This window comes from Eulemur rufifrons, chromosome 4, assembly GCF_041146395.1.
Source record: "Eulemur rufifrons isolate Redbay chromosome 4, OSU_ERuf_1, whole genome shotgun sequence".
Taxonomy (NCBI): domain Eukaryota; kingdom Metazoa; phylum Chordata; class Mammalia; order Primates; family Lemuridae; genus Eulemur; species Eulemur rufifrons.
The window spans coordinates 4,689,605-4,702,595 of NC_090986.1; the positions used below are offsets into that span (position 1 = coordinate 4,689,605).

Consider the following 12,991-nt stretch of genomic DNA (forward strand, 5'->3'; position numbering starts at 1 on the left):
AAAAGACAGGTCCAGTTTATACCTCTTAAATAGTGTGTTTACTAACAGTTCTCTTTTATTCTTAAAGATGTCTATTTTTGGATGACAAAGTTTATATTCCCAGTGGATAGAGATAAACATATATAGATAGATATAACTAAAGTTATGTGAATGTGTATCTGTAAGTTTCTATGTATACTTAGGTTTGTATTCTAAATATTGATACATAATTATTCTTTAATGAATTCTTCCTATGAATTCATTCTAAGTGGAGTGTTGAGTCATTCTATTTTAATATTGCAAGTGCTGTAAACATATTCAACGACATAAAACCCTTCTGAGTGCTCCCTTCACCTCTGTGTTTCTCAGGCTGTAAATGATGGGGTTTAACATCGGGGTAAGCACGCCGTACAGCATGGAGATGATCCTGTCTCGGGCAGGGGAGCGCTGACTGGAGGAGGGGCGCATGTAGGTAAAGATGGCTGTGCCGTAGAACAGACAGACCACCAGGAGGTGGGAAGCACACGTGGAGAAAGCTTTGCGCTTCCCTTCTGCCGACTGGATCTTTAGGATGGTAGAGATGATGTATATGTAAGAGATAAAGGTGGCGAGGCAGGCGCTGATCCCAAAGATACCTCCTATCACTAAAGCAAGCATCTCTGCCAAGTAGGTGGATGAGCACGACAGGGCCACCACTTGTGGGATGTCGCAGTAGTACTGGTTAACCCGGTTAGACTTGCAGAAAGACAGGCTGAAGGTCGACAGTGTATGGATGAGGGAATTGAGAAACCCGGCTACCCAGGTCCCAGACGTCAGCTGGACACAGCAAACCTTGGTCATGATGAGGGTGTAACGAAGTGGGAAGCATATGGCCACATACCTGTCATAGGCCATGACAGCAAGAAGGAAGACTTCTGTCCCCATCAGGGCCACCAGGAAATACAGCTGCAAAGCACACCCAACAAAAGAAATGCTGTGCTTCTCAGTCAAGAGATTCTCTAGCATCTTGGGAACAGTAACTGATGAACAGAATATGTCTAAAAGGGACAAATTTGCCAGAAGGTAATACATGGGAGTATGCAACTTTTTCTCAGTCCCAACGGCCAAGAGGATGGCTCCATTTCCCACCATGGTGATCTGATAGACCGTAGCAAAGACGGCAAAGAGAGGGTAGCGCACCTCGTGGAGGTCAGAGAGCCCCATGAGGATAAACTGAGTCACCGTGGTAAGATTGAAGCTGTCATCACGTCTCTCTTCAAGGGTCTTTCTGGAAGGTATAAAACCAATAAACGCAGGTTAGAGTGAAAAACCAAGGCGCCTAGCGATGGGCAATCCTTGGAAAATAGTTGGTGTGTGGCTGGTGATGAATTATGTTAGCCTTATTTTACTTAAAGATTTCAGTTATTAGAACTACTGTTGAAAACGTGTCCTGTATTCATGATATTTCTGAAAATATTCATCCTAGTTCCTTATCAAGGGGAAACCTGAGTGGCTAAAGAAACATTTAAGAATTCACCTCTGCCAGAGGCCGTGGTGCGTGGCCCTGGTGCTACTGACTGGGCAGGCTGAGGCAGAAGGATCGCTTGAGCCCAGGAGCTTCAGGCCAGCCTAGGCAACATAGCGAGACACCCTTTCCAGTAAAAGTGTTTGCAAATTCACATTTCAGTGAAAGTTGATAATGTATTTCTCACATTTGCTTTATTCTGCCTTATATTATTTCAAGGTATATAGTTGTGTGCACTGTCTCAATATTAATACCTTGAAGCTAGAAGCTGTGTATTATTACTTGACATATAACTTTTACAAATACTTAGAATTAACTAACAGACAATGGAAGAGGTAGATAAATAATTGAGTGAAAGAACAAATGAATTGTGGGTTATCTGTTCTGACAAAATATTTCTATTGGGAAGAAATCAATATGGAAATGCTTCTATAACTGAAAATCGTAATGATTTAAATATAAACATTAATATGTAATTTCCACAAAGTATAATTTAATAAAATTAAATTTAGCCTAGAAAAAATAAATAAACCCGTTTGATAGTATCTGAATGTCACCCAAACAAGAAACAAATATATTTACATATATATTCCCTTTTCGCTTAAAATTTATATATTCTTCCATGTATCTAAGAATATCTAAGGAAATATGGGCTTTCAAAATTATATAATCAGCTAGATTTAGCCATTCTACAATTTATATATACTTCAAAATATCATGCTGTACGTGGTAAAAACACACAATGTTATCTGTCAATTTAAAGGATATAATAAAAATATATGTTAGAACATATTGGCCTTATTTACTCATTTAACTTTGTAATTGCATTTTTGTGTATCTTAATAGCCTGTATAATCACAATGTTTAAAACCATTTACAAAAAGATTTTAATTGAAGGTCTACAAATCAATGCTCCTGTGGATTTTTTTATTACTTCACAAACTGATTTTTTTAATATTACATATGCTTGATAGAAAATTAAAGGAGAAAGGATGGTTAGAAACGAGAATGCAAAAGTCACTTTCTAAATTTCCCTCTTCCCTCTATTTTGCCTAGTAGGAACTATTAATATGTCTTTGCTCAGATAAAATATATAGCATAAATAATACAAATTATGCATAATAATTTATTTACATAACGGGAACTATTTTGTCAGCTTTTTTTCTCTGAAAAATTTAAATACCAATCACTGAAACTACTTGGAAGATATTGTTTCCCCATGCAGGACCAGAGTTGAAGAAAATAAAACTCTTATTGGGAATTGCTTCAAATCATGAAATTTAGGAAAGAAAATTCCTGCAATAACCATAAAGTGCTTGGATATCATTATTAAATCATGAAAAAAGGATTTTTATGAATGAATGAAAAAGATTAAAACAAACATGTACACAATAAATATTAATACATATAATTATGTATGTCAATTTTAAAAAGTAAATAAATTTGCTGTGTTGATTCTCAAGTTTTCAAATGTTTGAGATTCTACGTAACTATTCAATTTGTCTACATTTTTATGTATTAATACTTTGAAAATAAAATAGTAAACTTAAGAAATTAAGTATAATACTTTTTTTTTTTTTTTTGGAGACAGAGTCTCGCTTTGTTGCCCGGGCTAGAGTGAGTGCTGTGGCGTCAGCCTAGCTCACAGCAACCTCAAACTCCTGGGCTTAAGCAATCCTACTGCCTCAGCCTCCGGAGTAGCTGGGAATACAGACATGTGCCACCATGCCCGGCTAATTTTTTCTATATATATTTTTAGTTGGCCAGATAATTTCTTTCTATTTTTAGTAGAGACGGGAGCTTGCTCTTGCTCAGGCTGGTCTCGAACTCCTGACCTCAAGCGATCCACCGGCCTCGGCCTCCCAGAGTGCTAGGATTATAGGCGTGAGCCACCGCACCCACCCTTTTTTTTAAAAGACAAATCTGTTTTTTATTTTTAAGTACACACACACACACACACACACATCGAAAGACTATCCAGGCCAGGCCCGGTGGCTCACGCCTGTAATCCTAGCACTGTGGGAGGCTGAGGCAGGAAGATTGCTTGAGGCCAGGAGTTTGAGACCAGCCTGATGAAGAGCAAGCCTCCATCTCTACAAAAAACAAAATTAGCCATGCGTGTTGTTATGCGCCTGTAGTCACAGCTCCTGGGGAGGCTGAGGCAGGAGAATCACCTGAGCCCAGGAGTTTGAGGTTGCAGTGAGCTATGATGATGCCATTGCACTCTAGCCCAGGAGACAGGGCAAGACTGTCTCAGGAGAAAAAAAAAAAAAAAAAACTAAACTAAAAACTAATAGTTCTGAGGAATATTCCTAATGTAAACATAAACATACATGAATATATTCTATACAAACTAACTCCAAGTAAAGCTTTTAGTTATTATACACAGATGCTTGTTTTCCAGCTCTTAATCACCACTGAACTTATACCAGAAAATTTAAAAGTGCAAGTCATTTATCTTAACTGCTACAAAGCCTCTCACTGAATCCATCAGATCAGGAGAGAAAACCCATTCTTGAACTACCAAAACCTAACAGTTCAACCAGATGATCTGAGCGGGCATGTGGGTCTCTGTCTCCAGGGCACCATGGCTCCCCACACATAGGAACTAAGACAGGGACCAAGCCTGCAGACCCTGCAGGCCAACCCTAGGTGAAAAACACAAGAACATACTTCAAGCCATAGAGACTGAGTAAGGAAGGCTCCACTCAACTGGATGGATTTTTGCTTTTCTTTCTTATAAAAAGAGGGCAGAGAGTAGAAAGGGATGAAGCCTGTGTACATCTGCATGTTTTATCTATGACACTTTTTATTACAAGAATAATTAATATCTTGGGAGAATATATATTTATTTCTATATTACTCATTTTGCTTTATACGCAAACTTAGTAATTTGACTTCTATTTTTAAACAAGGATTATGAGAAAGAAAACAATATCCTGATTAAAACACTTAAGCTGGTTTTATGTAATCAACATGTATCCTTCAAAAAATGATAATATGTTTTCCCTAAATTTTGCACTTGATTGTTTAAATTTGTTAAATCAAGCTTGTGGTGCTGGCATATAGAGTACAGAATTTGTTCATGTGGGAAGGGAATTTATATTAACAATTTTCTGTTAAATCAAATGTAATTAAATCCTAGGTATTTGCCATTTAAGTAGAAAAATAAAAGTGATATGTTGTTAATAATACACAACTGAAGAAGAAATTCTATAACCTTCCTTAATGCACCCAAGGGTTCAATAAGTCCTATCCTAGAGAATCAGAAAAGTCCTTATAAAGTGCAATCTTTTTACTTGCTTTGTGTGATTACTTGGTGCAGATGTAAACATAGTACATGAATAATACACATTGATATCAGCTTTTGTCACAGTTATAAACAGCCATGCATATAATGAGAATCAGCACAAGAGATATGTGGCTAGGATTAGGCTTCTATTGGCAGTTACCCAGAAATCAAATTTTCTTGGTATTTCTGTACCTTACCCTTTTGTGTATATGGTCAAAGCCAAATGTATCATGTATGAAACTTTCCTCTTTAGCAAATAGTTACTGCAACTTTTCACCATATAAAGAAAAAGAAAAGTAGTTAATTAAGGAAAAATGATCACTGATAGATCTTAGATCCTAAGAAAAGTTAAAATTTATAATCTATATAGTACATCAATGTTAAGGAAATATTACATTTAAGTTTTCTTTAAAAATAGAAGGACAATTTTTTAAAGCTTTATTGCTAAGGAAGAGATTATATAAACTTTTAACCTAGTGGTTTGATAGCTAATAAACTAGAAGAATCACAACATCCTTACTAATGTTTAATCTTACTAATGTTTAATTGATGGCATCCTTGTTGCCTGTTAAGGTCTCATGGATCCAGTTTTCTAGGGAACATAAATTCAGGTCCATGGACCAAAAACATTCATTAGGCATAGCATAAATTTACATACAAAGGTTCTGGTTATGCACTGGCATATATATTTTTTAGGGCTGAATTAGGCATTTTTATACAAATATTTAGTAACTCTAAATGAAAAGTCTCTGTCTTACTCATTTAATATTCAAGTCTTAACTAGTTTCTTAAATGTTGACATTTTCACACCATATTAACACCTTTACAAATATCCAATTACTTAACTTTAAAAGTCTAGAATTTAAGACACAAATTTCTTGCCTTTTCAGTTTCAGAGGTATCATTCCCAATACAAAATTTCAACACAAAAAAAACTAGCTTATCCACCCCAAAAAATATACATCAGTCAATAAAAGCAAACTTTTCAATTTTATATAGCATTCATTTTGAAATTTATTCTCTAATTTATATTATGCCCACTTTCCCCTAGGGGGAAAAAATAATAAGGACCTTAGAGCCCATATCCTTACTACCAGTCTAATAATTGGCACTTACAGATAATCAATTTAATGTAAGTTTTATAAAAATCTAAATTATAGAAAAGTGACAATTTGTTTCTTGTAATGGCCTCTGTAAGATAGAACAACCTTTTTTCCCTCAGTAATTGTATTACTAGACAAAAGTAAAAAATAAATTGATGTTATTAAAATTTTTTTCTGTAATCAGAATAATCATTCCTTCAAAATATGATTATACCATCAACTTATTAAAAATTTGCATACTACATGTTAGAGAGGCAAACTTTAACACAATTTGATGCATTGTTATGTACTTTTATATTAAGATTATTTACCATCACATGAAAAACATGTTGTTAGCCACAAATTGAGTAGAATTTTAAACTTATTTCACAGTGTAATTGCTACCTGGATTTTCTAGCAGTACATTGGTTAAAAGTTTTAAAAATCTATAAATTTTATATTAATATCTATATATGGAGATATAGATAGTATGTTTGTAATTAATGAATCCAGATGAAGGGAATATAAGTGTTTGTTATAACATTTCAATTCTTTTGTAACTTTTCAAAATAAAATGCTGTAAAAAATCAAACTTGAACATAAAGAATAACACAGGGAAAAATCTCTCACACTCCACCCTCATGCCTACATACCTTGTCAAATTTCCTACAATTGTGGAAAGAGCAACAACTCTTAACTCTACACCTTGTTTTCTTTTGGAAATACTCTATTCCCATTTAACCATAATAATTTGGCCATATGGGTTTTACGTGTTTATGTGTGCCTATTTTCATTTTTTTAAATTTCTCTATTGATAATTTGGAAGATTTGCAGTCTCTTTTTAGGAGTTTATGTGGTTTCTTTTGTACAGTATGAAATAGATTTTAACTTCTGTTGCTTTATATATTACCATTACCCTTTAGGTCTTTGGGCAATACAGATGAATACCCTGTTACAGAATATGAGGAAATGCCTCATATTCCTCTCACATATTTCTTCTCACATCCTCTCAAATCTTCTTCTCTCCTCTGCTGGAATTTGGTTGAATATTATATTATTTGAGGAACATGATACCTTTGAATCAAAACACCTATCAAAACTGTTGCTTATTGCAAAATTAGAGGCTTTATTTTTCCACATGAAAGAAATGCAGAGGTTGAAATGACAGCTTCAGACATCATCAGGCACCTCAGTTCCCTTAGGTTTTTCCTCATTGTCCTCAGCCCCTAGCTCTGATCCCCAAGAATCAAAGTGAGCACTACAGCTTCCCCCATCTATGCATTCCATTTACTGCAGCTCCAGCCATGGTTCAGAAACCCAGAAAAACGAAGGGAAGTGTGAACTGAGTTTAACACCTTTGAATAACCTTTCATGAAAGCAGTTCTAAAAAATTCCAGGTACTGTAAGAATGGTGGGTTTTTGACCACCCTCAGAAACAGCAAGTTTTGGACACATTGTTTTCAGTTGAGAAAGCATAAAAACTCTAGAAGAAAATGTAGAAAAAACTCTCCTAGACGTCAGAGTAGGCAAAAAATTTATGACTGAGACCCCAAAGGCAATTACAACAACAACAGAAATAAATAAATGGGACTTGATTAAATTAAAAAGATACTGCACAGCAAGGAAATAATCAACAGAGCAAATAGACAACCTACAGAATGGGAGAAAATATTTGCAAACTATATATCCAATAAAGGGCTAATATCCAGAATGTACAAAGAACTCAAACCATTATCACCCAGAAAAATACAAACAACCTCATTAAAAACTGAGCAAAAGACATAAACAGAAACTTTCCAAAAGAAGATAGACAAATGGCCAAAAAACATATGGAAAAAATGCTCACCATCACTAATCACCAGGGAAATGCAGATTAAAACCACCATGAGATATCACCTTACCCCTGTCAAAATGGCTTTTATTAAAAAGTCCAGAAACAATAGGTGCTGGTATGGATGCAAAGAGAAAGGAATGCTTATATGCTGTTGGTGGGACTGCAAATTAGTACAACCTCTAGGGAAAACAGTATGGAAATTTCTCAAAGAACTAAAAGTAGACCTACCATTCAATGCAGCAATCCCACTATTGAGTATCTACCCAAAGGAAAATAAGTCATTTTATCAAAAAGATACCTGAACTCAATCACAAAGATGTGAAATCAACTTTAGTGCCTAATCCTGAGCGGATTAACAAAATGTGTGTGTGTGTGTATATGTGTATATATATATATATATATACATATATATATATATACAGTGTGTGTACATACACACACACACATACACCATACTACTCAGCCATAAAAAATGAATTAATATCTTTTGCAGCAATTTTGATGGAACTGGAGACTATTATCCTAAGTAAAGTATCTAAAGAATGGAAAAACAAACACCACATGTACTGTCTAGTAATTTGGAACTAATCGATGGGCACACACAAACACAGAGGTAGGTAAAAGTCATTGGAAATCAAGAAGGGGAGGGGAGAGAAGAGCAGGGGTAAAAACCCACCTAACAAGTATAGTGAATACTATTTGGGTGATGGGTACACTGATAGCCCTCCTTAAGCATTATAAAAGCTATCCATGTGACAAAAACATATGTACTCTTAATATTTTGAAATTAAATAAAACTTCAATAAATATATAATTAAAGATATGAAATCTCTAAGAAAAGCAATGAGCAGTGTCAGGCCCTGAAATATTTTGAGTTTTTATTTTGGTTATTTATATATGTAACATAGCATGCTATTTTAGTTAAATATCTTTATATATATTGATACCTAGGCTAAAGTATTTGAAAACCATCAGGGTAATGGAACACATTCCACTGTCCTCCAACTCTTGAATTTTTATTTTTACTTTTCATGAATTAAATTATGAGTTTCCCATTATTATTTATTCTCCTTTTTTTATTGTGGGCATTCTATGAAGATAGAACTCTCCATTCAAACATCATCAGCAAACATGACTAGTGGTTACAACTTTCACCTTTCCTTTTAGTTAGGTGGAGCAACATGAAGAAGTTCAGGTTAATAAGATACTAGCAGGTATGTTTTTATTATTTTTCTCAGATCTAGGAGTGTGATTACTGAGCCATATGATGAGTATGTGTTTTAACTGTATAAGAAACTAATGAAATTTTCTAGCATGGCAGTGCCATTTTACAATCCCATCAACAGTGTGAGAATTCCAGTTGTTACATATCCTCACCATTATTTGGCATTGTTGGTATGTTGTATTTTAGCCAGGATATATCATGTTAGTTTAAATGTTCATTTCCATAATGACTACTGATGCTGAACATCTTTCATGTGCTTATTTAATATCATCTTTTTATCCTCTTGCTTAAGTATCTATTTTGAATTATGTTGATTTTTTTCATCCTCTTTTATGTTTTTATATATTCTTTATATGTCTTTATTCATAATGTGATTTGAAAATATTTTCTTCCAGTCTATATCTTGTATTTTCATTGTCTTAACATTATTTTTGCAGAGAATTTATTTATTTTTTAAATTTTGATGAAGTACAGTTTACAGATTTTTTCATTTTTGGATTTTGATTTTAGTGTAATAGTTAAGAGCTCTGACTAAACTCTGATTTTTAGATTGTGATGATGACCTGCATGTTTACTTCTCAAAGTATTATAATTTTATGACATATTTAATATTTATAGTTAATTTTTTTAAACAGTGTGAGGTAGGTCAAGGTTGACTTTTTTGTGTATGAATGTCTAAATATTCCAACACCAATTGTTCAAAATAGTATCCTTTCTCCACTGAATTGCTTTTATATCTTTGTCAAAAATCAAATGGCCACACATGTATGGGTCTGTTTTTGGACTTTCCATATTTGCCCATTGCTCTTTTTGCCTCTCTCTTCATTAATACCACAAACTCCTAATTATTATGCCCTTATAGTGAGTCCTCAACTTGGATAGAGTGATCTCAATTTATTATTTTTCAAAATTATTAGGTCTATTGTATTTTCATTGCCCTCTACATATAAATTTTACAACCAGTTTGTCTAGATCAGAAAAAATTCCTTTGTACTGGAATTCTGCTAAATATATAGACAAATATAATAAAAATTGACATCTTTGTTATGCTGTTTTTTGTAGTCCATAAACATGCTAGCTCTTTCCATTTGATTAGTCATTTGATATTTTTCATTGACGTTTTGTAATTTGCAATATGTGGATCCTGTACATATTGCATTTAGATATTTGCTTAAGCGTTTCATTTTTCTTCAGTGTTATCATTAATTCTATTGCTCTTTTTTTACTTTGGCTTCCAAATTTTCATTGCTACTATGTAGAAAAATGATATATTTTTGTGTTTTGATCTTGTATTTTGTGACCTTGATAAACTTCCTTATTAATTTCAGGAGATTTTCTTTCTGGGGTAGTTTTTTGGGGATTTTCTATATTCAAAATCTTGTATTCTGTGAACAGGAACATTTTTAGTTCTTTACATCTTTATTAATATGACGTTTCTTGCCTTGTTATAATCCTACTCATTGTATCCTACCCTTGTTATAATCCTACCCATTGTAACAAGGCAAGAAATGTCATAAAACCCAAAAAGCATAGCCAAGGATGTCAATCCTACCAAGCCAAGTGGTGAGAATTGACATCCTTGGCTGTTCTCTGTCATAGAGGGAAAACATTCAATCCTTCACTAGTAAGCATGATGTTAACCGTAGGTTTTGTGCAGATTCTCCAAAGCAGTTTGATGAGAGTTTGTGTGCTGAGAATTTTCATCATGAAAAAATGTTGAATTTTCTGAAAAAATTCTTTTCTCTATCAGTTGATATAATCATATAGGTTTTTTTCTCTTTTAGGCTGTTAATATGTGGATTACATTGACCAATTCTTTACTATTGAACCTGCTTTGGCTTCCCAACTCCACTTGGTCATAGATACTAATCTCTTTGTATGCTGCTGGATTTGATTTGATATTTTCTTGAGAACTTTTGTATCTGTATTTATGAAAGTTATTGTTTGGGAGTTTACTTTTTGGGAACTGTGTTTGTGAGACTTTGGTAGAAGAGTAATGCTGGCCTCATAAAATGAGTTTTCTGTAAAAGATTGTAAAGTATCATTTTTCATTTCTTCTTTAAATATTAATATTTGGTAGACTATTCAATGAATTGTCTGGATCAGAAGATTTCTTTTTCTTAGGTTTTGTGGCTACAAATTCAATTTCTTTATGTGTTAAAAGACACTTCAGGGTATATATTTCATTTTGAAATGGTTTTGATAGTTTTTTGCTTTTTAACAAATTCTTCAATTCAGCTACTTATCAAATTTATGTGTACAGCTGTTCATGACACTGTTATTCCTTAAAAATTTATGTGTACTGTTATTCATAACATTACTTATTATTCTTTCGAAATCTGTTCTTAAAAGATCATTCTTTCCTGGCATTGGTTAATTTGTATCTTATATCTTCCCCCCTAGATTTACTAAGGTATAATTGACAAAAAAAAATTATATATATTTATGGTGTACAACATGACATTTTATTTTACATATACATTGTGAAATTATTAAATACAGCTAATTAATATATCACATATTATTTTTGTGGTGAGAACTTCAGTATTTTAGCAATTTTTAAGTATACAACACATTATTTTAACTGTAGTCCCCATGCTGCACAATAAATATCCAAAACCCATTCACTCTGTCTAGTTGAAACTTTATGTAATACCCTTTGACTAACATTTCCCATTCCACCCCACTTCTCCCCCAGCTGTGGCAACCACCATTCTACTCTCTGCTTCTATAAGTTCATTTTTTTTAGATTCCTCATGTAACTGAGATCATGCAGTATTTGTATTAATATTTCTGTGACTAGCCTATTTGACTTAACATAATGTCCTCTAGGTTCATTTATGTTGTAAATGACAAGATTGACTTACTTTTTAAGGCCAAATATTATTTCATTGTATGTTTATACATATGCATTTTCTCTAACCATTGATCTTTTCAGGATCACTTAAATTGATCCTATATCTTGGCTATAGTGAATAATGCTTCAGTGAACATGTGAGTGCAGATATCCTTTTGAAATACTGATTTAATTTCCTTTGGATACATACCCAGAAGTAGGATTATTGGATTATGTGGTCATTCTATTTTTAATTTCTTGAGGAATCCCCATATTGCTTTGTATAATGGCTGTACTGATTTAAATCTCCACCAACAGTCTACCAGGGTTCTCTTTTCTCAACATCTTTGTTAACACTTATTATTTTTCTTTTTGATAATAGTCATTATAAGGTGATATCACATCTTGATTTAAATTTTCATTTCCTTGATTATTAGTGATGTTGAGCACCTTTTTGTATACCTGTTGACCATTTGTATGTCTTTTTAGACTTTTCTATTCAGGCAGGCCCTTTACCCATTTTTAAACTGTTTATTGTTATGGTTTTGTTAGTGATTTGTTTGAGTTTCTTATATATTTTGGATATTAACTTTTATCAGATATATGGTTTGAAAATATTTTCTCACATTCTGAAGGTTGTCTTTTCACTCTTTGGATTGTTTCTTTTGCTATGCAGCAGCTTATAAATTTGATATAATCCCATTTGTTTACTTTTGTTTTATTGTCTGTGCTTTTGCTGTCTTACCCAAAAATCATTGTCTGGAGCAATGTTTAGAAAGTTTTTTCTCCATGTTTTCTTCTAGGGGTGTTATGGTTTCAGCTCTTATATTTAAGTCTTTAAGTCATTTTTAATTTTTTTTTATATATGGTATAAAATAAGGGTCAAATATCATTTTTCTGCAAGTGTATGTCCAGTTTTACCAATACCATTTCTTAAAAAGTCTATCCATCACCCATTTTATGTTTATGGTGTTCTTGTTGAAGACTAGGTGACCACTGATGCATTGATTTATTTCTGGGCTCTCTATTCTGTTTCATTGGTCTATATGCCTGTTTTTAATGCCAGTGACATATTGTTATGATTACTGTAGCTTTAAAATATGGTTGGAAATCAAGAAGAGTGATTCCTCCAGCTTGTTCTCCCCCCTTCCCCCGCTCAAGGTTGCTTTGGCTATTCAGGATCTTTTTTGTTCCATATGAATTTGAGGATTTTTTTTTTTCTATTTCTTTAAAGAACAC

At 33.3% G+C, this 12,991-nt stretch overlaps 1 protein-coding gene across 1 annotated transcript; it reads right to left on the minus strand.

Moving 5' to 3' along the window:
* Positions 1–297: 297 nt before the first annotated feature.
* LOC138382918 (olfactory receptor 5V1-like) lies at positions 298–7,163 on the minus strand. Its single transcript, XM_069467530.1, has 3 exons — positions 7,149–7,163; positions 4,019–4,131; positions 298–1,246 (listed from the first exon to the last, which is right to left on the minus strand). The coding sequence occupies exons 1-3, from the start codon at positions 7,161–7,163 to the stop codon at positions 298–300; spliced, it is 1,077 nt and encodes a 358-aa protein (XP_069323631.1).
* Between the last annotated feature and the right edge of the window lie 5,828 nt (positions 7,164–12,991).